This window comes from Coccomyxa subellipsoidea (assembly GCF_000258705.1).
Source record: "Coccomyxa subellipsoidea C-169, whole genome shotgun sequence".
In the NCBI taxonomy this organism is placed as follows: domain Eukaryota; kingdom Viridiplantae; phylum Chlorophyta; class Trebouxiophyceae; family Coccomyxaceae; genus Coccomyxa; species Coccomyxa subellipsoidea.
In genome coordinates this window covers 1-25,586 of record NW_005178021.1, presented here as the reverse complement: position 1 = coordinate 25,586, position 25,586 = coordinate 1, and the positions used below count along the sequence as shown (strand labels likewise).

At 51.7% G+C, this 25,586-nt stretch overlaps 7 protein-coding genes across 7 annotated transcripts; 3 read left to right on the top strand and 4 right to left on the bottom strand.

The window, feature by feature from the left end:
* Positions 1 to 48: 48 nt before the first annotated feature.
* Positions 49 to 2,438, bottom strand: COCSUDRAFT_34449 (flagellar associated protein). The gene is made up of 4 exons (XM_005643109.1): positions 2,031 to 2,438; positions 1,764 to 1,927; positions 1,260 to 1,449; positions 49 to 966 (listed from the first exon to the last, which is right to left on the bottom strand). The coding sequence occupies exons 1-4, from the start codon at positions 2,163 to 2,165 to the stop codon at positions 823 to 825; spliced, it is 633 nt and encodes a 210-aa protein (XP_005643166.1). The 5' UTR covers positions 2,166 to 2,438; the 3' UTR covers positions 49 to 822.
* A 283-nt stretch (positions 2,439 to 2,721) lies between these two features.
* Positions 2,722 to 4,942, bottom strand: COCSUDRAFT_26177 (P-loop containing nucleoside triphosphate hydrolase protein). The gene is made up of 7 exons (XM_005643108.1): positions 4,695 to 4,942; positions 4,433 to 4,589; positions 4,159 to 4,327; positions 3,987 to 4,056; positions 3,688 to 3,850; positions 3,388 to 3,471; positions 2,722 to 3,247 (listed from the first exon to the last, which is right to left on the bottom strand). Exons 1-7 carry the CDS (start codon positions 4,877 to 4,879, stop codon positions 3,140 to 3,142), a joined length of 936 nt encoding a protein of 311 aa, XP_005643165.1. The 5' UTR covers positions 4,880 to 4,942; the 3' UTR covers positions 2,722 to 3,139.
* A 2,819-nt stretch (positions 4,943 to 7,761) lies between these two features.
* COCSUDRAFT_9001 (cytochrome P450) lies at positions 7,762 to 8,759 on the top strand (the record flags this gene model as incomplete). The annotated part of the gene is made up of 2 exons (XM_005643107.1): positions 7,762 to 7,872; positions 8,625 to 8,759. Coding segments are annotated over 2 exons (246 nt in total), but the record flags the coding sequence as incomplete, so codon positions are not given.
* A 1,695-nt stretch (positions 8,760 to 10,454) lies between these two features.
* Positions 10,455 to 12,924, bottom strand: COCSUDRAFT_59925 (hypothetical protein; the record flags this gene model as incomplete). The annotated part of the gene is made up of 9 exons (XM_005643106.1): positions 10,455 to 10,581; positions 10,785 to 10,883; positions 11,068 to 11,153; positions 11,400 to 11,515; positions 11,755 to 11,884; positions 12,117 to 12,230; positions 12,352 to 12,404; positions 12,514 to 12,640; positions 12,754 to 12,924. The coding sequence occupies 9 exons, from the start codon at positions 12,922 to 12,924 to the stop codon at positions 10,455 to 10,457; spliced, it is 1,023 nt and encodes a 340-aa protein (XP_005643163.1).
* Positions 12,925 to 13,829: 905 nt separating this feature from the next.
* COCSUDRAFT_31550 (DUF947-domain-containing protein) lies at positions 13,830 to 15,098 on the top strand (the record flags this gene model as incomplete). Its single annotated transcript, XM_005643105.1, has 4 exons — positions 13,830 to 13,966; positions 14,148 to 14,277; positions 14,388 to 14,504; positions 14,739 to 15,098. The coding sequence occupies 4 exons, from the start codon at positions 13,830 to 13,832 to the stop codon at positions 14,937 to 14,939; spliced, it is 585 nt and encodes a 194-aa protein (XP_005643162.1). The 3' UTR covers positions 14,940 to 15,098.
* A 2,622-nt stretch (positions 15,099 to 17,720) lies between these two features.
* COCSUDRAFT_20420 (DNA/RNA polymerase) lies at positions 17,721 to 18,897 on the bottom strand (the record flags this gene model as incomplete). The annotated part of the gene is made up of 5 exons (XM_005643104.1): positions 17,721 to 17,894; positions 18,055 to 18,123; positions 18,348 to 18,446; positions 18,578 to 18,747; positions 18,855 to 18,897. Coding segments are annotated over 5 exons (555 nt in total), but the record flags the coding sequence as incomplete, so codon positions are not given.
* Positions 18,898 to 19,695: 798 nt separating this feature from the next.
* On the top strand, positions 19,696 to 23,378 carry COCSUDRAFT_31548 (DEAD-domain-containing protein; the record flags this gene model as incomplete). Its single annotated transcript, XM_005643103.1, has 12 exons — positions 19,696 to 19,852; positions 20,113 to 20,343; positions 20,480 to 20,627; positions 20,749 to 20,874; positions 21,021 to 21,089; positions 21,324 to 21,445; positions 21,671 to 21,842; positions 21,932 to 22,027; positions 22,160 to 22,378; positions 22,610 to 22,843; positions 22,996 to 23,098; positions 23,284 to 23,378. The coding sequence occupies exons 1-12, from the start codon at positions 19,791 to 19,793 to the stop codon at positions 23,376 to 23,378; spliced, it is 1,677 nt and encodes a 558-aa protein (XP_005643160.1). The 5' UTR covers positions 19,696 to 19,790.
* Positions 23,379 to 25,586: the final 2,208 nt, after the last annotated feature.

Here is a 25,586-nt window from a genome sequence, read left to right as displayed (position 1 = left end):
CACAGAAGGCGTCAAACAAGGGTTTTATGGAGATCCGCACAATCCCCTGCGGCAGGGGCGTCACTGCAGGGTTTCTTGCAAGATCGCAGAGCCCCTTGCTGCGGGGGCATTGACCTAGGGGGTTTTTTTGCAGAGCGCGCTTTCAGGCTCAAAAGCGCCGGTGAAGGCCCCTAGCCAGCCTTCCACCACTCTAGAGACAGGCGTGTGCCAGATACTAGTTGGCGCCTAAATGGATGTAGTCACTAGGACCGATGGTTCGAAGGTGTACAGGAATTGGCAGATATGAGAGAATATCATTCGCCCACGCCTGAGCCCAGGCTAATTGTGTTTCCTTGTTCAGGTGTCAGAGGTGTTTAAATGCGTTGTCTTGGTCAGTTTCTGCAAGTTGATGTCATTGTGGGCTGCTGCAAATCTTTTGGAATCATAAATGCAGGTTGCACGGTGTGTCTTGAACTAGTTTTTTTGGATTCGACGGCTTCAGCTCACAGGTCCTAAGATTACATAGGCGCCTATTGTGCAGGCAACAACAGCAAGCGCGCAGACCAAGCGCGCATAAATTCTCAGTGCATCTGTCTCGCTACGGTTGATTAACCGTTGATTCTGCCAGCTGCGCCATAGTGTTCGATTAAATGGTGCTCCACATGAAGAGCAATATTCAGATTTGTTCCCCGTATGATACAGGTTGTTGCACTGACTGGCCTCTCCTTCTGGCCAATGATTGCTTGATGCTCTTGTTGTAAAGGCTAATCTCATGATCATGAGGTCTCGATCTTCGATATGACACCAGAAAATTGGGAATGACATTGCCATAGTGCCAGCTCTTCACTCTCCGCCCGGCTGCTTGCCTGCCACGACAGCAGCACGCTCGGCCCAGTAGGCGGCTGAAGCCTCGTACGCTTCCTTGTCCAGTTTCACTCCGCTGCCGCCTTCGTCCCGGCCCAGGGCATTTCGCATAATGGTGATGGGCTGCGCAACACCACACACATATTTGGCATGCCTCCATCGAATCTGCCGAGTTCCGGTGGATTCGTATAAGGTCTGGCCACACCTTCACTGGGCAGCTCCCACCCTTTGTACTGTGCAGTGACTGCACTGCAGTCTGATTGCAGGGAAAGCAGATCTTTGATCCCTTTTGTGATGGAAAAAGATTACACGCGTTCTGGAATCACTGGGAGGAGCTGCTTGCATGGCACATTCATAGCGTGAACAAACATTATTGTGTCCTGAACCACAGCCATGTAGCAAGGATTCCGCAGCACCTGCATGGGAGTTTCGTGGTCCTCGTCCTGTGCCTTGATGGAGATAATTCCCCACGGTGCTGGCGGCAGCACGGCCGGGTCTCCCTTGCCCGGCATCGCCTCATACTCCTGCACCAACTGCTCGCGCGAGTACAGGATCACGTCCAGGAACTTGGCCTCCAAGACCTGAACATCTTCCGCTGGAAACCACCTGTGGCAGATTCAGATAATTGTAAAGCAGATTCTCAATCAAAGGACAGCCAAGGGCCAGGTGTAATTTGCAACACAGACTTTGTGTTGTCTGGAGGTGTACGTGTGGCAAGCTTACAGGATACTCTGCATCTGCTGATCCGCAGACGTGCCTCAGAGATGACTGTCGATGGCAGATGGGTCATGACTGGGTACAGCAGCACTGCTGGAACTGAAGCCATGCATTTACAGATATTGGTCATGATGGGCATTGAGGCTGCCTCCTGAGACCTTACAAGCGGCCGTCATGGCCTCCAAGAGAGTGTTCGTTGCTACCTGGTCAGAACGGGGAGCTCCTCCGGGCGGCGGCGGCTGTAGCCGCAGCGCAGCAGGTGTCGGTTGTCATCCGTGATGGGCAGAGCTCCCAGTCTGGCCCCCACAAAGTTGGGCACAAATACGTGCTTGCAAAAAGGCGCGTAGCCATCCACCAATTTGGCACCCTGCAAGTTCCAGCCTCAACATCACAAATCAACGCAGACTTGTGCAGGAATACAGGGTAGTTCTACAAATTCATGAGCCTGGGAAGATTTGGTGGAGTCTTGCCTTGGAGTGAAACTCGTGGATCTTCTCAACGAAGTCAGTTTTGCTGAAGCTGATTCGCGTGCCAGAGTAATTTGGGTCATCCCATTGCCTGACAGCGAATTCATCCAGAAAGAATGTCTCCCCCGCAATTGCCATGGAAACTCTAGTTCTGACACTCTGAGATGGCCCTGCCCTGACAAGAATTTGTGCACCCGAGCTTAAAATCCTACTTAGTCCTGGAAGCCTGTACTGAGAGAGACTCAATGTAGGTGTGCTAATCAACCGAGACCCGACAGCAGACTTGCAGATCCGCAGATCACACCAAATATGTACACTTTTAAAGTGACAGAACATAGCATCACTACGAAGGATTGATTGTCAGAACACACAAATTGCTTACTTTGGAACAGCAAAGCAAACAAGGATTCCCCCCTCCAAACCTTCAAGCCACTAGCGCTAGCTGTCACGTGGAACTTTCAAGCGATGCTATTTTGGGAACCAACTTGGATTGTGCTGGGTGCTGTCACTGCTGTGCAAGATAGACGTAAGATCATTTCTGTAAGACCTGACATCTGGTCCAGATTTATCTTCTCCTTCGTGCAGTCGATGGAACCAAGGATACTGTTTTCCTGCACTATAGCTAGCTAGTCGTTAACAGCAGCAACCAACAAATTTTCTGCCTTTTCACCACAAGAGAAGATTGCATCGCTTTGTGAATTTCATTACAACGTGAGATCTCAGAAAAACTTTGGACAGCATGTAAATAGCAATTTGGGGTCAGCACAACGCCAGATGCCAAGATGTGAACAATTGTGATATAATAAAAAATCAAGTCTGATCGCTCAAACTCGCTATTTTTCAACACAAGCCTCTTGTAAGGTTTCTGAGACCCCTTGTGGGGCAGCTTTCACAGGCTTGGCTGCTCCAGTGAAGAGGTCTCGAAGCTGGGCAATGTAAGCCAACAGCTCTCGCCTGCCTTCCCCCTTCCTGGAGCTAGTTGTCAGCACATTTGGCACTGCATCCCACTCCTTCAACAGCTCTTCCTGAGTAGCAACAGCGAACTACCATCACTTCTTCTGCCATGGAAACTCCTGGCAGCATTCCTGGACCATAGCGGCCTTCTCTGCTCATCATAAGAGTCCGGCTACGTGGCTGAGCAACTCTTTGTGCCCCTTCAGCGTCTCAGAATCTGTCTCAAATATGAGAGGCAAATTCTCGAACTCCTTCAACAGCGCCGCCTGTGCCAACCGCCCAAGCAAATCATCACTGCCCTGTCCCCCAACTGTGAAGGTCCTTCCACCACACTCTGTATAAAATGCCCTGTCTCAAGCACTCCAGGCAAATAAGAGCAGGACAGTGGCAGAGAGCAGGGCCGCACCTGGAAAGTCTGCATGTTCTCACGTGGGGAGGGGCACTTCTTCTTTCGCTTGTCTGTCTTTGTGAACACTAGTGAGAAGGGAACCTGCACAGCACAGACCGCCCCATGTTGCACTCTATCCTGTTGGTAGGAAGGATCAAAGGCAGAGAGTTGCAACCGCAACAGAGCGAGAGCCAAAAGTGCAAGCTGCCAGCGCACGCAAACCACCAAAAGCCCAGAATGGCTCTTGACCACAGTGCACACATCATTCCCAAATTCCCGACAGGACCAATTGGGCCAGCACCCAGCGATCTTACTCACCTGGGCATCTGCTAGCCAGCTTGCACACTCAAGATCTGCTTGCTGTACAGGCACACTTGCATCCACCAGCAGCAGCACATTTGCCAAAGTCTCCCTCTTCAGAAAGTACTCCTTTGTGAAGCTGCTCCACTCCAGCCTGGATGCCTTTGATCGCTGCGCATACCTGCAGACAGTCTCACATGCAATTATCGAGCAATTAATTTGTTTGCAATACATTGTGCTTGCCAGGATATGTGGTGCTGTAAATCCCGCTGTAAAACCCAATCGCAAATTGCCGCATGCCAGTCTCTGCTACTTACCCGTAGCCAGGAAGGTCGACAAGGTACCAATTGTCATTGATGAGGAAGTGATTGATGTAGATCGTCTTCCCTGCGCATACAATCAGCACTGTGAAGGACTCGCTATTGCCAGTGACAGATATCCAAACGGGAAGCAGAACAGGGTAGGGCTGAGAACAGGTGGAGCAGCTACCTGGTGTTTTGGAAACCTTGGCAAGGGCTGCCTGGCCTGTGAGCATGTTGATGAGGGATGATTTGCCCACATTTGAGCGTCCAATGACAGCAAATTCTGGCAGCTTGGACTTTGGGCACTGCGCCATGTTGGTGCTGCTCTTCACAAACTCTGCCTTCTTCACACGAACCTGTGTGGAGAGCAGACTGTTCAGTCGAATTTCCAAGGCCACTGCGGAGTTGGACCCCGGTAACTGTGCGTTCAGAGCTCCAGTAATTGAGAGCAAACAACGCACATTCTGGGCCTTCGGGAGTTCTAAGAATTCGAGATCGCTTTCCACACGGCCGCTGGTTGATGTTTCTCCAGATGATCGTTGTTGAGGTTCATCGTTGAACCAAGCATCCTCGCTCTCCATAGAGCTAGTACTGGAGGGCTGAGCCTGCACTGCTTCCCTGCAGAACAAAAGCGTCTTATTGGATGACAGAGGAGGACTCTAATGTGAACCTCGCCTTGACCTCATTTGCAGTCATCATACGGGCGACAACACTGAGCAGCACCTGACATGAAGTGTGCTTGCAGCGAGTTCGCTGCAGCTACGCTGCTGCGAGATTGGCGGCGGGAAATGATATGTTCTGATTTGCGATATTCTCCCGTACAGACTGCGATGTTGCCGTGAGCACGATGGGAAACACTGCTGGGTACAGAAGATCCTGCTATGCGAAGCTCGTAAAATATTGTTCATGCTCGTGGTATCCGTATTCTTGGAAACGAATTTTTCAATCTAGCAATATGTGATTCTCTGCACCTTATCTACTTACTTTGCCTGAAAGATGGGTAGCCCACCATGCAAGATGCATGGGCGGTGTTGGGCAGGCGTTAAATATAATCTCCGGAAGCCATTCAATTTCCGAAACGGTGCTCGATCGTCCGCCGTTCGGTTGACCTGACGGAGATTCGGGTCCGGAGAGTTCAAAGTTAATTGATGAACGAACATTAGAAAAGCTATTCTGGGCTGCCAAATCTACCGTGCTCCAAATTGTTCGTGCAAGTGCCTCTTCAATCGTCCAAGAAACATGGACAACCTGCAGCTTGGGCTCAGAACAATCTTGCTTCTAGTAGCCATCTATATCCTACTCAAGATAGCGGAATGGGTCCGTTGTACACTGATATTGAGGAAGCTCCCAGCACCTGACGGCAATCCGCTCCTTGGGCAGCTACCAGTTCTTGCACAGCCAGACCATCACAACATTCTAGCCAAGTGGGCAGCTGAATTTGGAGGCATATATCGCATGAGACTGGCGCATATAAACGTAAAAGCTCCTATCCGTCTGAAGGTATCTACAGCATCCAAGAAAAGCCTTCCATCTTGCGTCTGAAGGAAGCCATTGCCCTGTCTTGCAGGCTGTGGTGGTCACAGACCCTTGCCTCGTTGCCGAAGTCCTTGGCAAGGAGACAGAGATTGAGAAGAGCATTGAGGGCGTTTACTCCAAGTTCAATGTGGTGAGCAGAATCAGCTGCACTTTCAATACCCATCACTTCCTGCCTGCTGAGAATCAGGAGGGATACATCCGTGAATATGGAACTGATGATTGCTCACTGCGCAGCTGCTGCACGCCCAAGGCAAGCCAAACATCTTCACCTCGCACACGGATGATTACTGGAAGCTTGTGCGAAAGGGGGTGGCCCCTGCCTTCAGCCCCAAGAACATTAGGTGACACATCCATCCAACTCCCCCAATATCAAAGGAAGCTATCTCCCACATGCACAGGTTCCGTGACATTTCATCTGATACTGTACATGTTCAGTGGATAAATATTAATGATTAATTGCCAAAAAAGACACCTGCTGGGGTGCAGGAAGGGGTTTGGGCACGTGGTGCAGGTGAACCATCAGCTGATCAGCATCCTGGAAGAGAAGCGCGGGGCTCCGGTGGATCTTGACAATGCCACTTTGCGAGTCACGCTCGATGTCATCGGCCGCGTCGGCTTTGGCAAAGACTTTGGCGCCACTCGGGATCTCAGTGACGGCCGCGCCAATCTGGCCTTTGACATGATGGCTGCAGGTGATTGTGTGTCCAGTGTAATTTCTACCGGAAGTGCTTCATTTCCAAATACCATGCGCCCAGGATTTGAATGTGGTGCTGTCCTGGTCAGCATGTTCAAAGACGATAAGGTAGCGGCAAAGTGGCGGTTGATTCTGCTGCATTGCCTACCAGGGCGCGATGAGGGCATCAAGCGCTTTAGCAATCCCCTGCGCCAGTACCTGCAGTTCTTGCCGGTGAGAATGGCTCGCGGCTGTACGTTCTGATATTTGCACTCTGTGTTTTGCGGTGTTTTCTTGAATGCAACAGAGCTTAAGGAATCGTGGTATGTGTCACAGGCTGAGGGTGAGAAACCGCGCTCCTTCAACAGTCTGATCTTTCTGTTGTGTCTGCAGTCTGTCAAGAAGGGTGAGGAGGACTTCAGAACTTTTCGAAAGATGATGGCGGATCTGCTGAGCGAGATCCATGAGCGGGGGGAGCCGTCAGACAATGACACCACCATTGCAGCTCACCTCCTCCGCATCAGGGACCCATCAACAGGCACGTCATCATTTTTTTGGCACAGTTGTGCATAATCACATTTCTTTGGCTTACAGTGCAATTTCCCGCATGCAGAATAACACTCGAAGGCACTTCCCCCTTTATAGAGACAATGAATTGTTCGGAGGCAAAGGTCCAGCCTGACTCCTCTTGGTTTACAGCCAGGTGGGTACTGATATCTGTGCAATTGGTCTAAGGAAAAGATATTTTGTGGGTGCTGCAGGACAGCCTCTGCCGGATGACCGCATTGCCGCAGAGATCGGCGTCTTCTTCACGGGGGGCTTTGAGACCACCGGCCACACCATTGCCTGGGCGCTGTGAGTCCCGTGCTATCTCTGAATGAAAGACTTGCGATCCCTCAATCTTATTGAACATAAAAGCTGCAGTATGTTTTCTGATTCTGCCACCCGGTTGGCAGTGGGCCCAACATGTATACGCGTCCAATGTGTCGGTGCCAAAGGCATGCATGCATGCGCAGGTTCATAATATCCTCACATGAGGAGGCTGAGGCCAAGGTGCTGGCCGAGCTGGCTTCCCTGGGGCTGATGCCCACCCCGGAGCAGCCCAGCCCCAGGACCATGGAGTATGATGACATCGCAAAGCTGACCTACACCACCAATGCCATCAAGGTGCCGTCAGACACTTATCAACCCTTCTTTTCTCTTCTGACAAAAGGACCGTCAAGGAGAATGCATAAGGAGATAATGCTCTTGCACATGCAGGGTCTTTACTCGGTATACATCAGAATCTTGTTTAATGAGAGAGCAATTGAGAGTGTGAATCGTCCAGATGGAACCCTCCTGGGATTTACCAGGGTATATTTAGGCTTAGCATTGGATTTTGTTGTGACAACAACAATATGGTGCTCCAAAACATTAGCCGGCCGCATCTGCTAGGCAAAGGTCAAACCTCCGTGGTTCATCCAGAGAAGTAATGGAGGACAAGTCCGTGGACCTCAAGAACGCCCTGTCAGGCCTGCAGCTTCAACCCAGGTGGGCAGCTGTAGCCCCAATCTCATGGCATATCCCGATGGTCTGTGGGCTGTGCAGGAGTCGATGCGCATGCTGCCGGTGCTGGCGGACGGCACAAACCGCACGACAGTGAGGGACACGTGGCTGGGGCGCCACCTGATCCCCCGGGGCACCATGGTGTGGGTGCCCCTCAAGGCCACCTTCAACAGCCCCCACCTCTGGGACCGCCCCGACCAGTTCATCCCGGTAACCGCACTTCCTGAAATGGTTTTTGAAATTTAATTTTGTGCCGATCCCCTTTGCAATTTTTTACAGACCCTTATAATTTTCTTTGAATTTTTTGGCTCGACATCTGGTAGCCTTGAGACTTGTTCACATCCTAGGAAAAGAAATCGGAGCAATTTGCATTGCTTGCTCAAGTGTTTTGCATGTGCTAAGCGCATTCTGCTTGTGGCTTGGCATGTTGAAAATCAAGGTAGAGCATGTCTTGCAATGAACAAACCTGCGTGAAATTGAGGCAAGTCCCCGAAGAGTCTTTCTTCCAATGAGCGCAGGAGAGGTGGGAAGAGCCGGGCGCAGAGTATGCACTGCCACACGGCACCGACCCAGCTGCCATGAAACCCCAGGGCTGCGGCACAATCCAGGTAATAGCCATGGACGCAGATATAACGTACCCCCTGAATGGACCACCTGTTTCAACTTCGGGCTCACCTCTGCACACAGATTGGAGGGTTTATTTTTTTGAGCTCCTGCGTGGCATACGGCTTTTGTGATCGCACTGTCCTATCAGCAGAGCTCCTGTCAGGGTTGTGTCACTGATTAGCCACGCACCTCAGTGCAGCTACAATTGATGCAAATGCACTAACATGCGCCCCCCACAGGTGCCGGCGGAGGCGGCCACTGGCAAGAGCGCGGCGGCAGAGGGGGGGTCGGAGGCGCGTGCGAAGCGGTTTCTGCCTTTCAGTGCTGGCACTCGCGACTGCGTTGGGCAGAGCCTGGCGCGCATGAACTACACCACCACCGTTGCTATGCTCCTCGCCCACTTCAAATTCCAGCTCACGCCCGAGGTGATCGCTCTGGCGCCCATCACTTTGTTCTATACCTACATTAGTGCAGAGGTGAGGAGTGAGCTCAAGAAAGGATTCTATTCATGTGGAATGCAGTAGTGGATTAAGTATTAAGGGTCGATGAAGGGTAGAAACGGCTATTCCAGAGAAAGTGGGTGAACTGTAATGCAACATGCCTGGCGCATCCTGCCATAACATCAGTCATTCAGTCACATTGCATCGTTTCCAGCGATGCAATGTGACTGAATGACTGATGTTATGGCAAATTGGGCCGATCCCATGCCTGACAGTGGTCCTCAGAGTCAGCGCCCAGCATGACATCCAGTCACTAAAACTTTGAGATTTTCTCGCAACCTGGCTACATGTCTATGTTACAATTTCTGGGGTGTCTGACAGCAACAGGTGCTGCATGCGTGGGTTTATCCTTTGCCTCGCTCTCACATCTTTCAATTGCTCAAGAAATCACCTCATCAAAATTGACTGGCTGAAGATTCCAGCAGAAGGATTGGTGCCAGTCTGAACCTCAGACTTCGTATCTTCAATAACAGTCAAAACTGTGGCAGATGGGCGGGTATGAGGGCGTGCTGCGCTCCCAGAGCTGCGCGCTGACGACGCTGCAGCCGGAGAATGGGCTGTGGGTCACGGCGGTGCCGCGCGCGCGTTCCCTCCGACGCATGGCCAGCGACGCACTGCCGCACCTGCCACATGACTCACTGGCTGCTCTCCCCGAGCACCCGGACCAGACCCGTGAGTTCCCCACCCTCCTGCTCGATTACCGGAATATTTTTCGTGTTTTGGATTGGTTGTAGCAGTAGATATACTGCCTTACTCCTGCAGATCTTGCCATGTGACGTCATGCCATCGCATGCCATCAGCAAGGATGTCACTAGCTAGGACAACAGCTGGAGTTGACCCTATTGATATCCTTGAACCTGATGGCATGGACCTGACCGGCCTCGTGGAAAGAGTCTTTGCATGCGGAAGCCCACGTCTCTGAGTGTAGCAGGTACTTGGGTGATGTAGGAAAGCTTTGTGCATGGGCGACTTATGCACATTCTGCATATGTAGGCACACTGGATGCACCGAGGCTGCCGGTGAGTTTCAACCGGTAGCGTAGCGGCTCGCTGCCGGCGCACCTAGCGCTTGCCAAGGATGACATAGCCCCAGCTGCCGTCAGGCGTGTCTCTCCTCTGGGCGCCACCAAGACAGGCACACACAGTTGACCAGATGGGGCAATTGCAATTGGGAGGACACGCTCTACTTGGAAGAAAAAGGGACTTGCAAGATAAGAAGGGAGAAGGAGCGCCAGAGTAGGAGAAATAGCTGCCACGCGGTACCAGTGTGACCAGAGTGCAGACAAAACAACCATCTCCGGACCCAGGAGCACTGATGATCACAGAATTAGCACACATGCAGTTAAGTCCTGGCTGATTGACTGCCTTGCACGTGTTCAGCGTTGTGTTGGTGTTCTGAATATAGACATGCCAGACTAGGAGCATCATGCGCACTGGCAATACCAATTTGACAATATTTCAGCTCTTTCAAGTACAAAGGATATAACAATGACAAATTTAGCCAATTCCCAAGTTGCACAGCATGCCAAAATATACTTTTTCCTTTGTTCACAATAGTCTTTGTGCTACATTCTATATTGTGAGACGTGATGGCATTACTCTGCTGCTCAAAGGACAGAAATTATCATGACTCTGAGCCAATGAATGAGTCCCTGCGGCCCTCGAAACCAGCCCTCATCAGCTTCTTCTCGCGCTTGTCTTTCTTGTTCTGCAGCTTTGTGTCCACTCTCGCCTTCAGATTCTCTGTCCGCCTGCAAGCAACCACCTCTGTTCAGGCACAGCTGTGGACCTTCTTGCTGAAGCACTACGATCCACTAAACCTGTTCTCAGGGCATTTTCCAGAAAACCGAACAAATTCTATGCACCCAGGGACGCCTACCAAACGATTGGTCTAAAACAAATGAACAGAGACAACAAGAGCGATGCAGCAAATGGGTGTATGAAGGATACTCACTTCTTTTGCTTGACCTTAGCATTCTGTCGCTGCAGGTCCTTGCGCTCCTTCCATGCTTCAGCCTTCTTCTTCTTCATCTTCTGCTCCTTCTTCAATGACCTGTGCACACAGTAGGGTTACAATCATGAGTTCCCTTCTGCAACAGAGCCCATCCGGCCTCACATATCTGCAGTACCTTTCGATAGCACATGTGTCCCCGCATTTTCAAACTGGGGAGGAAGTACAGCACTGACCCGCATGTGATGGTGAGTCGTGTTCAAAGAAATATGGGATGTGCCCTCACCTGGACAGCAGCTTGGGGTCGTCCAGGACCCTCTCGCCCCGAGCGCGCGCCATAGCGGCCTTCCAGGCATCCTGCTCTACCGCCACCTGTGCGCACACCCCACAGCACCACTCACTAAACTCGTTCAACAGAGAAGTGGCATGTTCAGACAATACAGGCAGCCCTGCACATGTTTGCAGGGTCATGGCAATATTATTGCGTTGCAGACCAAAGGAAGGAAGCATCAAAGCGTTCATGGTGATCTTGATAGGGTTCGGTGATCTCCGGTGGAAAAGCAAACTACTCAGTACAACAGTCATCTGTGGCTTTAAGACTCTGGGTGTGAGTCGCACCCTGCCCTCCTTGGTGCCCTCCAGCGCCTTGATGGTGTCCTGCTTGGCCTTGGCAGTCTCTAGCAGCTCCGCCTTGCCGGGCTTGTGCTTCTTCTGCGCCCCTCGCCTGCCACCTTCTACCCCAACATAAGCCTGCTGTCAGCTGAAAGCGCATATGCAGAGTCCAGCACTGCAAATCATCACATCGTGCAAGCACGGGGGAATACTTTCCTAATCAAATCCAACAGGCATGCAGAGCTGAGACCGGCATGAATCTAGCCCCCTTGGTGAATTCATCTTGAAGATCCAGACAAACAATTGTCTCCAATCCAAGCCAACACAGTGCGAGAGCAGGTTTGCATGAGGGGCACCAGACCTGTGCCTAACTCCACCCGCCCAAAGCTCAGCTTTCCATCGTCCACCAGAGCATCCTCGGCTGCCGCTTGCTTTGCCTTCTTGGCTGCGCGCTGCTCTGCCTGCTCTTCCTCACTGCCTGCGCTCCTCTTCTGCTCCCTGCCATGTGCGTGATCCATTTCAGATGCCGGCAACGATGCAGCTTGTAACAAACATGCACACTCTAAGGACCTTCAACCAGCAATGGCACTGCATGTTATCTTTTTTGACACCACCTTTGACCTGGCGGTAGGTCAGTCGTTCAATAACCCGTTGACAACATTTTGTGACGTGCATTTTCAACAAGTTGTGTACGCATACTCAGTCAACAGAAGCAAATTGTACACGCCTCTGCTTGGATGGCTGCTTGGCCCGGGATGAGGCCTGCTGCCTCCACTCCTTGGCAGCCTTGGCCCTTGCCTTGCGCTCCTCATCCGCCTTCCTCTGTGTGCGCATCTCCTGTGCCGGCAGCATTGAGCTTTTCATCATTAAGCTCAGACATTGCCCTTCCAAGCCACGCACCATGTGCTATTTGTACAGCAAAGATCACTTCGACGAAACGCTGGAGGCCGGAGCAGACCTCTATCCGCTGATGCAAGCGCTGCCGGAGCTCATCTGCAGGGGGCTCTGCTCCTGCGTTTGGTACAAGAATGCCAATTAGTATAGCTGCAACAATCCCTATCATCATGCAGCCAAAAGCAAAGACCGAGATCAGCAGGTTCTGCTGGATGAGAAGTAGTACCTGTTGGCACATCAAAGCGCAGAGCTGAAGGCCCAGGCCTGTCATCCTGCTCTGCTCCTTCATTTGAGACAGGCTGCGCCGCGGCCTGCCCATCTTTCAAGCGCTGCTTCTTCTTGGCTTGGTCGAGCTGTAGGACAGACCCAAGCATAACTCAGTCCTTATCCCCTCCCTTTCCATTCCCCCTCCCGAGTGTGCCACGCAAAATGTCAACATCCTGTACATTCATGCGTTAGTGATTACCTGGATATCAAGCGCGGTCTGTGCTTTGTCAGGGTCGAGTCTTTCTCTCTTTCGTTTCTTTGCTGCTTCTTTGCGCTGCTTCTTTGCATCCACCTTGGCGCCCCTCTTCATGTACTTCAGTTGCACCGGATCCTCATCGGTGCTGTCGAAGTAATACTTTGCGGGCACCATGTCCACCAGACGATTAAAGAACTGAGAGTAGCCTTTGAGCTGCTGTCTGAATTGTTCATTGTCTGTTCCATTTTTTGCAGCTTGTGCTTTCTTTGCAGCACACATCTGGGCTATTCTTTTTCTGACCACGATCACGGGTCAACTAGCAGCGCATCCTTCAAGAAACCCTCCTGTTTCTATTCAGGGATGTTTTTTGTGAAAAGCTGGATCGGTAAAGGTGGTTCAATTACGGTAAGTAGGATGATGTGTCCAAATAGACTCTGAGAAAGACGGTGCTTTCAGGGACTGCAATCCTCGAAAGTTGTAGCGTCTAGCAGAGAGGCTGCGCTGATGAGTAAGCAGACGCACGTGGGAATTTGCATGGTGGGCTGCGACTTGTGAAGTGCGAATTTCGCGAAGTAAACATCAGAAATTTAATGAAAATATTATCCTTGACACTGCTAGCAGCTTTACATCTTGTGACACAACTCTTAACCGGTCTTGCAACATCTATCTGTTGAGTAGATCTGACTCTCGGAAAAGGACTGGAACCCGTGCTGTCCCCTCTGTTATATTTGCTTTGAAGTGAAGACATCTAACAGAGCTAAGCGGGGGCGATCATGGGCGACGAAGCCACATCCTCAGAGTCCGAGCCAGAACAACTCCCTCGATCAGAACACGGTTCGGATGAGGACACTTCCTCAAGCGCCAGTGAGTCAGGAGACGAAAAGGTAGCGAAAGCACATCACTGCGCATAATGTTTGGCTGAACACCAAATATTCAATCCCACCAGAATGTTGCCTGCATGGTACTCGACGGCTCCTTGAGCAACGAACACCTATTGTGCTATTCCCTTTCTCCAGGAGGATCTGACTTTTGAGCAGCTGGGAGATCTTCGGCGCAATGGTGGACTCTCCAAAGAAGCCATGAAGGGCCTGCTGCAGAAGCAGAAGGAAAGGGACAAGGCCAGAAGCTTCAAACGAGAGAACAAGAACCGGCCCATGGAGATGTCGTCCAAGCGGCCTGTCCCTAGGCTGCGGGAAGTCGTGCAGGTCTCCAAGAAGTGCGCAGCTTCCTCCCGGCTGGCTCATGCAGCTCCACTGGACCCTGCTAAACTCGCTCAAACGCACCAATACATGCGTGTGTCAGAGTCTCGCCATACGTCAACATACAGAGTCGATTGAGGAGTACTGCAGATCAGCACTTGGCTGTCAAGTGCTGAGAAGAACAATCATTTACTGCAGGGAGGGGCGGGACCCGCGCTTTGATAGCCTGTCAGGCGCACTGCAGCAGGATAGGTTCCGGAAACAGTATGCCTTCCTATATGATGAGCAGCTGCCTGCCGAGAAGGAGGAGCTCAAGTCTACGCTGCAGGCATGGGTCCCACTGAAGTCCATTGCTTCGGCAGACTTGTTCAATTCCTGCTACAATTCAAACCATGGTGTTCCCTCGAAGACTGAGATGTGGGGTGTGCCGGAGTGCAGAAAACTAAAGGCCTGGACAAGAAGAAGGAGCTGCAGGCACAGCTGACGCGCGTGCAGCAGCAGATTCAGGATGAGCGCTCCAAACGGCGCAAGGAGGCATGGGAGGCTGAGCAGAAGGTCAATTTTCTCACTGTTGATTGCCAGCTGATTCCTTGGCGTGTTTGCATCGGGGCAGATGGAGGGCTTCAAGTAGGCAACCTTGTTATGGCAAGCACTTGGCCTTAGTGTCAAGAATGTGGTAGGACATGCAGTGTCTACACTTATCAGTACTGCACTCCTGTGAATCGTGGCATCAGTCTGTTTTCTTTGCAATGAAATCATTGAAGCACTTGTGCTCATTGGCTGGCACAGAAGAAGGAGCGGGAGGCAGTAAAGTCGGGCAAGGGGGTGTACTTCCAGAAGCGCAGCGAGAAGAAGCGACAGGAGCTGATCATGCGTTACCAGGAGCTCAAGGCCACAGGGCGCCTGGAGAAGGTCATGGCCAAGCGCCAGAAGAAGAATGCCGCCAAGGATCACCGCTATCTGCCCTCAACACGGCGGCAGGCAGAATGAAGCACGATGTCTTGTGTGCAACGCTGCAATTCGCTTTGTTATCTTGCCAAAACATTTTGCGTGCTGCCAGGGTCAGCATTATGCTGAGATGGTGTTCCTCTGCATGCCGGGAGAAAGTCTTGCTGGTCAGTACGATTGTAATACCGCAATTATCTTTACATCTGGTAATATACAAAATTTCAATAATTGCTTCTGCATACCTCTTCATCTAATTGAATGCCAGGTGCACTCCTCATTCGCAGCTATTTGCTTTCAAGCCATCCTCTTCACAAATGCATCAAGAGTGTTCAATTTGGCAGCTTTTGATTTTGAGGGAGCCCCTCCCAAGGGCACAGAAACACGTTTTCTGTGCAGGCGGACCTCCTCGTCCTGCAGTCGAGCTGCTAGAGCCAGATCAGCCTGCTCCTGGGTCAACACTTGCCCCTCTCCTTGAGCAACATGACTGCAACGTCTTTTGCTCGAGAACATCTCTTGAAGCTGCTGCAGCTCTGCTTGCACCCCACTCATGCTGCTGAAACTTGCCGCATGACCTGGGACGTCGGAGGTTTTCCTGAGCATGCTCCCATCTGTGCATGCCCTGATCTTTGCATGCACTTCACACCCCTCACGTTCGGTAAGCAAGGCAGCAGAGCTATCTCTGGGCTGGGCTTGCTGGCTGGCATCTGACTTGTCGCTTGTACTTCTGGTTAAGCACGCAGCTTTCTCCTTCACTGATGTCTGACATCTCTGGCTGCCAAGCAACGAAGCTGCCGAACCTCCTGCCACTGATACAATCAGAGGACTGCGACCCTCGGAGCAGGCTCCAGATCTCAGTGCTGCAGCTTCATCAATATCTTGTTGTGCATCTGAGTGACACTGCGACATGCATGCCTCTGGCCTCTCCCCAGAGCCCTTTCCCTGATGCTCACTCGAACCATCCGTCTCATGCAGACCCTCATCGCCCCAATCGCCAGAGCCTCGACTGGGCGGTTGCAATTCACTGCGCACAGTCAGCAGGCGGCCGCTCTCACTGAGCAGGCGCTCCTCGTGCTTGCTCATGGGCTTTCCCTGAGGGGCTGCGCCGTAGTCACGCCTTCTGGATATGGCTGCCGCTGCAGCTGTCCGCCTGTCAGCCTCGGGTGCATTCCCTGAGCAGCAGCAACAAGGGGATGGCTCAAGGGATATCTCCTGATCTCTTCCATTGCACTGTTCCAACTGTTGGATTGCAGAGTCTACTCTGGTTGACTCTCTGGTGAAAGAGGCTCTGTTTCATGCCAGACATATAAATCCGAGCACCCAGCAATCTATTGGTGCAGATTTACTCATGTGAAACAAGACACAGCCTGGTTGCATTTGAATACTCCATGCATATGAACCTCACTCACCTGCTGCATCACTCCCCTGCAGAGCCTTCTCTGCCGGAGCGCTGGCTGGCTGGCTGCGGAAGGTGCTGAAGGCCTTGGGCAGCTGATTACCCTTGTTCACAGCTGTGCAGAAGTTGGTGGCCCCCACGTTGAGTAGGGTGAGCGAGAATGGCTGCACCAGGTTCCGCTTGAGCAGCGTCAGCGAGGCCTGCACCACTGCCTCCGCCTGATGCTCTGGCGGCTGCATCCACTGTGGCAGCACAGAACACTTCGTCATTAATTGCGATTGAGAAAGGGGTGCAGGTTGCAATCCGGGATTCCTAGTCTTTCTCACCAGAAGTGTCCAGCACGACGTTCACGGGGGGCTCACATGGGGCTCTCCCCATGGCAGGCATGCATTCCCCATGAACTTCAGGGGTGGAATAACAAGACACAAGCAGAGGTGAATGAGTTACAGGGAGATACACACTTGGACGGGCATGGGGATGGAAGTAGAGGAACGTGACCAGCCCTGCTTCCTCTGCCTCCACTTCAGCGTCAGCGTGCTCGGTCGCCGTTGGTATTCCTGCACGCGTAGATAGCACCCTTCATACTTAAGTTCGCGTTTACTCACGGCACATGTTAACGGAGGCTGCAATAGTATTGCTCAGCGAACAAAAAGCGCAGCAGTTGAAGTAATACTTCACCACACAATGACGTGGGCAGAAGGAGCACGACCCGAGCGCACCTCAAAGTCCTCACACAGGCGTATGAGCAAGTCTGGGACCAGGATTTGCAGGATATGCACAGCGGCGGTAAAGGAGGTGCAGCTCTTGAAGGAGTCCTGTGCAAGAATGACAGGCAAATCAGTGCCCAAACAGAACAACAAAATCCAGCACTCTTTGCATATAGACTCTTCACCTGTCCCTCCCTAGGACATGCAGGGAATCCAGACATGGAATGACAAGGAGCAAGGAGTTGCATACCTCCACAGTGATGGACCTTGGGGGACCGCTCTGGTGAACTGGAGTGGGATCCTGAGACAATCACAGATTGTGTCAAGTCAAGGCATAGATTTCCAAAATAGCGTGGTAATCTTTGCAGACCTTCTTGAGTGATGAAGAACGTTGCGAATTGCAAGCCCAAGCTGGAACACTTGCCTCTCCTCGGCAGGCACTGTAGAGGTAGCTGCCAACGCGGTCCCCAAAAGAGCTGACCAGGGATGCCTTGGGCAGCGCCCTCAGGTCATTCGCAGTGCTGACACCCATTGCCGTCAGCTCTGCCTCCAGCTTGTACCCCACACCTGCAGTCCACTCCAAAATCTCACTACGGTAGATTTACACTATCACGATGATGCTTACGAAAGGCGGGCCGCTCTACCTTGGGCTGATAGCTGCAGCCGCCACTGATGTACATGATTCACTCCTACAGCTTTGATCGCTTCTTTGTCAGGAAAACATTACAGAAGGCTCGGCGTACCAGGGATGGTGCGGGCGGGGAGAGGAGCAACGAATGCCGGGGCGTCTGGGGGCAGCAGGATGGTCTGATCGTCTGGCTTGTGCATGCCGCTGACCAGCTTGGCTAGCATCTTGCTGCAGGAGATGCCTGCAGACGTCCTGTAGCCAGCCTCTGCCTGCACATGCGTTTGACTTCTGCTCAGCACACCTTCCTCCAACGGACAACCACATCCCACAAGAACACTTTCAGGAACCCTTTCGTAGATCTGGCAATTTGTATTGCATTGGTGTGTCAACGGTGCTGTGGTCTGCACTTCAGAAAAGAAGGCCGTGCACCTTCACAGCAGCGCGAGCCTCGGCCGCAATGCTGCTCGCAATCTTGAGAGCGACCTCCCACTCCTGCTCCTGCTGCCCCGGCTCACCATGACCAGCTCCTCTTGGCGCGCTGCACGCCTGCGGCCTGGCTGCCCTGAGATCCATGGGCCTGTGATGCGTCTCCTGTCTAAGCTCCACCTGCAATGTGACTGGAGATTGACACCTTAGCAGTAAAATACACTGATTCCACCAACGAGCAACATGACATCACAAGCTCTCAAATCTGGCGTTCTTTACGCAAGCACGGAAGGGACTGATCTTACCCTGCTGGTGTGCATATGGCCGATGAAGGCCGGGGCAAACATGCCTTTGGCCATGCGAGAGCGCACTTCCTCTGTGACGTCCAGGAAGACCTGCAAATGGACACCTGTGCACTCGGACGACAGCATGATGCATGCCAGCCTTAAAAGCTGCATTGCTGAGGTACACAAAGGTATTAATCAAGCAGCAACGTGCAAAGAGATCAAGCAAGAGAATAACATACCTCATCCATGCCTAGACGCTCGGCAACACCAAAGCGCTGCAGCACTCCCAGGATCTGCTTGGAGGCCTGCCGGTAAGGTGACAGGTCTTCGCCGCTAACGAGCACCAAGCCAGGGCAGCGCTCCTTGGCAACAGTGATTCCCTGTAGTTTGGTGACACCCAGCCTGCGAGCTGCAGAGCAAGGCACTTTCCAGTAAGATTGCCACAGGGTATCCACCAAAAGACAGCGCACAGCTTATATACACCACTGCAGGCTGTGGTGGGCACGGTCGCTCTACCTGGATAGTTTGCAGTGACAATGAGGTACTTCTGCGTGACGGCTGCAAAGAAATAACCCTTTTTCTTAGGTGTATACTAATGTGCACAAGACATGCTTGCAAGATATGCATGAAACAATGATGGGTGCAAGAAGATGATCTTACCCATTGGCACATCTTTCAAGCGTGGATCCCTCTTTTCTTCGACCTGACCATGCAATTTGAGCACGTCATGGCACTTCCAGCGCTTCCAGCTCAAAGGTAAACAAGAAGTCAACTATCATTTACCTTGATCAAATAGATTCTACGCTGTAAACACACCTGGGCATAGAATGCATCGACATCGAAGTGTATGATGCATCTGGACGTGGTTAGAGCAAAGTCAGGCCCCAAATCTCGGGCAAAATATGTGCTGCTCCTTGATGGGCCAGCCTGACTGCCAGAATACTGGCGCACTCGGAATGCCTCGCGGGCAGCCTTGTCATCCATTTTCAGCAAGAAAATTCGATTGTACCAAATCCTGAATGTAAAGACGTCAAGAGCATATCCCACTCTGTGCGACAAGAAAGACGCATGTTGTGACACGAGCACTTCAGTGGTAGAAGGCCATCCCTCCTGCTTTTGGACATTGAACAATACGAGGTCTTCGTTCCTTCTAATCGCGCTGTTACATCGGTTCAAACGATGTTTTGTCAAGTCTCAACTCTGAACTCTGCACATCCTTGCATGGGAAGATGTTTTTTTTAAACCCTAGGGTTCAATGGTGCTCAAGGTGGTTAACCTCTTGGACCTGCCTAACCCTAACGGTTTCGGGCCGCCTGTTGGTTCTCTCGAAAAGTTATGGGATATTTTTTGACGAATTGCAAGAGAAGATTTTATTAGTTATTCACAAGAGCATTATTAAGCGCTTCAAGTTGGTGTTTGGAAGAGAGGCGCCCACGAGTTGTTCCCTTTAGCATGCAAGTACTGTTGCGGAGAGCCATACAGAGAACTCTAGCATTTCCTTGTGGAACGCTAAGGTAATATCAGATTCTCACTCAATGATTGACATCCAGATGTCCCTCATTATGAGGTTTGCTGCTTTTATTCATGTAATTTCTGCCAAGTTGTGGTTGGGTTGTTTCTACTAAAGAAGCTTGGAGAAGCGTCAATTTGCACAAATCAGAGTTTGTTCAGTATTCCGAATAAGTTTTGAAGTCTCTGTTAGCGCGTTTTGCCTACGATCGATTCTTGCCCTGCTGGCACATCTGGAGAAATTCTGTGCAATGTGTCTTGGCAGGATATCCGCAGCTCTGATGGATACGGAAAGGCAGAGGGCCGGTAAGCCACGGAGGCGTCAGAGAAGCTCAGGTGCAAGAGCCGCTGCAGCTGCTCCTGTCGCCCCTGCTTCCCTGGGGCTCAGGCCCACCATCCCGCAGTTTCAGCAGCAAGCCAACATGTCCAGCACCACGAAGGAAAGCCTGACAGAGGCCACTTTCGCCTCCTTCGAGCTGTCAGCGGCGACTTTGAGGTAGAAATCCTTCACCTTGCCCCTCAGATATGCTCACGGGGTGACCATCACCTTGTATTGTTCTTCTCACCGCTGACACTTGCCATAGCTGAGTTCTTGTATTTTTTGGATGATAGGAGCTTTGTGATGGATGCAGGGGTATCACAGAGGTGATGGGATACACAAATTGCACTAAGGTACAAGCAGAGACTCTGCCAGCCACGCTCAGAGGCTTGGACGTTGTCTGCAAGGCAAAGACTGGAACAGGGAAGACACTGGCTTTCCTCATCCCAGGAATTGAGAGGGTGTGTATCTCCTGGACCTTCTCCTGTTAATGTGACGAGAAACTGACACTGCAGCGGCAAGTAGTAGTTGTGAGAAGGTTGCCTGCCCAATGCCTTAATCTAGTATTTGTGCGATCTGCAGATGCTGGAGGCGCCTGCTGGAAGGGGCAAAATTGCAATGCTGGTAATCAGTCCCACGCGTGAGCTCGCAGCTCAGATTGCTGAGGAGGCCAAGCAGCTCACAAAGCACCAGAACCTGGCTGTTCAGGTTGGAGACCTCGTAACAGGACACCCACACCTGTTACCATTCTTGACGACTGATACACAATGTTGTGTCACCATGTTTCCATTGGTTGTGCCATGCAAAAGCAATGTACGTGTGTAGCAGTACTCATTTGTGCTGTGACACGGCAGGTGATGTTTGGCGGCACAAACATGAACAGGGATATCACTGACCTGCAAAGGAGAGTGCCTGATGTGCTGGTGAGTTTCCCTTGCTCCTTCGGGATCCTGGCCTGCTAGGCCATGTAATTGTAGTGTCTGCTATCACTAGGTGAATGGGGGTTCTGCTGCATAGGATTGCGCATTGGAATTGAGGCATCTTTTAGATCACACCTGCTTCATTTTTGATGCATTTTTCTGCGCTTCCCTACTGCACTTTTGGCTTGCATTCCACTGATATTATATTACCAATGAGTTGGTTGCCTCTCTGTGCAGGTGGCCACGCCTGGGCGCCTGCTGGATCACCTGCAGAACACCGGCACGCTGCCCCCCATGCTGAGCAATCTGCGCATGCTTGTGCTGGACGAGGCCGACCGCTTGCTGGACATGGGATTCAGGTGCTGGCCTGGACTGATCCTTTCACTGGTCCCCCTCAGTGCTGTCTCACGTAATTGATGCAGTGAGAGCAATTTGGTGTACCCAAAGCATGGATGATTCCCTACCCTAGAGGCTTCCGAGAAAATGTGCCTTTCAAGCTTGCATGCCATGACTGACATTGGGCTCTTTGGGTGCATTGGCATTGGGATGTAGAATTTTGAATCTTCCAAGCATGGCGGTTGTAGGCAGGAGATTGAGAAGCTTGTCCGGATGCTGCCGCCCAAGAACGGGCGCCAGAACATGCTGTTCAGCGCGACATACCCCAGCAACATACGTGAGCTGGCCGGCATCGCTCTGCGCCCAGAGTACCAGGTTGTCGACACTGTCGGGGAGGAGGACACGCACGCCGCAGAGACGGTGCGCATTCCAGTTAGAATTAAGTTCTGCTGTCATTATGTTGCTATCTTGAGCGCACTTCACTGACTCAGAATGCATGCTTTGAGCAGGTGCAGCAGCAGTACATAGTCACGTCCATGGAGGATCAGAATGCGCATCTGCTTGCAGTCATCCGGCAGCACATGAGCGAGGACCCCAGCTTCAAGGTGCTGTGATGCTTCTCCTAAAAAATAGTCATGTACTGTGACGGCATGATGCGACCTGACACATGACGTAATGCTATCCGATCGAAGCGCGGCCGCATCTACTCAAACCTGACAGGGGCTGTGTGCGCGCAGATCATGGCTTTCTTTGTGACGGCGCGCGTGACGCAATTCTACTGCGAGCTCTTCCAGGCCATGGGCATCCCCGTGCTGGAGATGCACTCGCGCAAGAGCCAGGCGCAGCGTACCAAGGCGGCCGACCAGTTCCGCGCCAGCAAGGGCGGCTGCATCATGTTCAGCTCCGATGTGTCTGCGCGCGGCGTCGACTACCCCGACGTATCCCTCGTTGTCCAGGTCAGCCATTCCCCCTCAGCTCCACCACGTTGCTCTGACTGGGAAGCTTCTACACCGCTGTGCTGTGCTGTGAACTTTGGCGTGGGACTGGACTGTTGCCGGTTGGCAGTGGCGCTTTGATTTGCCAGGAACTGTGATGGACATGCAGGTCTTGCCTGAAAAGTGAGTCACATGGTCGCTTACGGCCATCTATTTATTCCGTGGGGAACTGACTTGCCTGTTGCGGCGCAGCTGGGCCTGCCCATGGAGAAGGCGCAGTACGTGCACCGACTGGGCCGCACGGCGCGCGCCGGCAAGAGCGGCAAGGGGCTCATCATCTTGGGCGACTACGAGTCCAACTTTCTCAACTCCCTCTCTGACCTACCCATCACAGCTGCGCCGAGCCCCTCGCCCCAGGTCTTCGCTGGAGCCCAGGAAGCCGTCGAGGCCGGCCTGGCCGCTGTTGCCTATGCCTCCAAGGCACAGGTGAGAAACCATTGCCACCATCCAGGTTCTCTATTTCTGGCATCGTAGCACAGGAGGACATATATAGCCCGTCACTCAGTTGTGAAGACACTGTGTTGCGAAGAGCAGCTGTCAAGATCAGATACTAAAGTGGGGCATGCATGCGCTGGCAGGCTTACAGGACCTGGCTGGGCTTCTACAAGGGCTTCTGCAAGATGTGCAAGTGGGACTCAACGCGTCTCATCCAGGCTGCCAATCAGTATGCAGTCACTCTGGGTGCGCCGCTTCCTGCTCCATATTATACAATGTCGCATCGTAGATATGTCATCTTTAAAGGACTCTTCTGTGCCTGTCACCGATTGCTGTGCAGATAGCTGAGGTGGTCCAACACCTTCTTCTTGTGGCAATGCAGCTGTGTGCGCTCCATCCTTGCGCTGAAGGGAACTTGCTTTGGTGTGCAGGTTGTGGTGCACAGCCCCCTCCGATTGAGAAGAGGACAGTTGGCAAGATGGGCCTGAAAGGTCAGTGCCTACCAGCCATTCTCCTAATGCTGTGACGGGTTTGCCTTTCACTGTGTTGCCAGTGTGAGCACCATATTTCTCCAAGGAACGGATGATATCATTATGACCAATTCGTGCTCTGCAGGTGTGCCGGGGTTGAATATTGTGGCTTCCCTGGAGGGTGAAGGTGGACGTGGAGGAGGCGGCGGAGGAGGACGCGGGGTATGATATATTGTCTCTCTCAAGTTTGCCTTGGATTTGCCTTTAAAGTTTTTTAGAAGATGTTATAGGGCCTGGGGCATATGCCTTTCCTATTCCTGATGCTGCCTCCAGGATGACAAATCTTCATGATGCATTTATGTCTATTTAGAGCTGTTTCCAACTGGCAATTATATACTTAAAGCCTAAGATGTTCAATAGCAGTATCTTTGGCTTGCGGAGTGACCAGTGCCTGTTGGAGATGCCTAGCACAAGACTGGGACAGCCAGAAGGCGGCTGATTGTGTTGCTTCAAGTCACCGTGACAAGCATGCATGTGAAAAATTTTGAGCTGATGTGCTCATGGTGGTTTTGTGCTTACAGGGGCAGGGGCGGTCATCTGGCGGCGGCAGGGGAGGGCAGCAGCAGCCCAGGCAGAACGCCAGCGCCGGCGCAGACCAGGGCGGCAGTTCCAGCCAGCAGGGATATGGCGGCTGGAGCACCAGCAACGGCAGCAATGGCGGGGGCGCTGGCAGGGGCACGGGATCAAGCAGAGGGAGGCCAGCCAGGGGCGGCACCAGCTCTTCGAGGGGCACCAAGAGGGCGCATGTGTCCCCATATTGATTGGTTGCGCAGCATGACTTCACACCAGGAATTAGATGTGATCTTCAAGCAAAGTGAAATTGCCACCTTTCTTACATACTTGGCTGGTGAACTGACTGGGAAGTCCTGTGATCAACATGGGAACCACTTGTGAAAGTGCCAGTCTTCAAACCCTATATAGATATATTCTTCAAGCCGCTCATGTCAGACAATAGGTAACTTGCAGGTTTTCAGATATCGAACGCATGCCCTTCGTACAGTATATCAATTCTTTGGATAGGAAGTTTGTTACGATTTATGGTGGCCTGTACTGTTTGGGCCTATTGTCTTGTATTTTGTAATTCCTGCCATAGATGTCTCCTATTATCCAGACGTTGTTGGGCTGATAGAATGCTGCCAGTGATACGCTCACCTGGGTGACACATTTCAATTGCACGGGGCGCCCTGCCCAGTATGTGTGTAGAAGAGAATTGAAAGTAATTTGGTACGTGTGTGGCTGATAGAAATCTTGCAATTTTTCAGCGCTGGGCTTCCGGGGTGAGAGTAATTTGGGACTCACCCTCAATCAAGTAAGTTGTGAATGCAATAGTTTGGCTTCCGTCCGCATAAAACCAGCACGTCCCCAACAACAAATTGCAGCTGCGCATGCATATAGAGTTTATTTCTGGTTTATATTTTGATGCAGGTCAAGTACGGATTACACCGATGTGAACACTGATTATTATTGACTATCGCCCTGCACTGAGCCCTTAGCCTTGACTATCATTGAGAATTAGACAGCCTCTAACAATTGTTCTGCTTTGGGCGATTTTTTCAATTCAAAGGGGAACGATCTCTCACTAACTTGAGACGATCATTAAGTATCAACCGCGCAGAGCCCTAGACCATGACTAACATAAAGACTTGGCCCTAAGCCCTGAACCTTCACAGACTACCATGTGACCATCATAAATCTTCATCTCAGGGTGCATGTTTGGCTCTGACTATCATCTGTGACATGGCCCTAACCCTAACCATTCCTGGCTATCATCTTGCAACCATCTTTCAAGCCTGATATTTTTAGGGTTTAGGGTTTAGGGTGTAGGGTTTAGGGTTCCGGGGTTAGGGTTCAGGGTTTAGGGTTCCGGGTTTAGGGTTTAGGGTTCAGAGTTAGGGTTTTAGGGGTTTAGGGTTTAGGGTTTAGGGTTTAGGGTTCAGGGTTCAGGGTTCAGGGTTTAGGGTTTAGGGTTTAGGGTTTAGGGTTTAGGGTTTAGGGTTTAGGGTTTAGGGTTTAGGGTTTAGGTTTAGGGTTTAGGGTTTAGGGTTTAGGGTTTAGGGTTTAGGGTTTAGGGTTTAGGGTTTAGGGTTTAGGGTTTAGGGTTTAGGGTTTAGGGTTTAGGGTTTAGGGTTTAGGGTTTAGGGTTTAGGGTTTAGGGTTTAGGGTTTAGGGTTTAGGGTTTAGGGTTTAGGGTTTAGGGTTTAGGG

Bases quoted from the DNA above. Each gene is read 5' to 3' on its own strand.
- COCSUDRAFT_34449 (XM_005643109.1), bottom strand. From the start codon at position 2,165: ATGGCAATTGCGGGGGAGACATTCTTTCTGGATGAATTCGCTGTCAGG. The intron at 1,928-2,030 runs GCAAGACTCCAC...TGGAACTTGCAG, and splicing joins TCCACGAGTTTCACTCCAAG to GGTGCCAAATTGGTGGATGG. The intron at 967-1,259 runs GTGCTGCGGAAT...GGTGTTGCGCAG, and splicing joins ACCACGAAACTCCCATGCAG to CCCATCACCATTATGCGAAA.
- COCSUDRAFT_26177 (XM_005643108.1), bottom strand. From the start codon at position 4,879: ATGAACAATATTTTACGAGCTTCGCATAGCAGGATCTTCTGTACCCAG. The intron at 4,328-4,432 runs GTGCGTTGTTTG...CTCTCCACACAG, and splicing joins AACTCCCGAAGGCCCAGAAT to GTTCGTGTGAAGAAGGCAGA. The intron at 3,851-3,986 runs GTAAGTAGCAGA...GACTGTCTGCAG, and splicing joins GTCGACCTTCCTGGCTACGG to GTATGCGCAGCGATCAAAGG.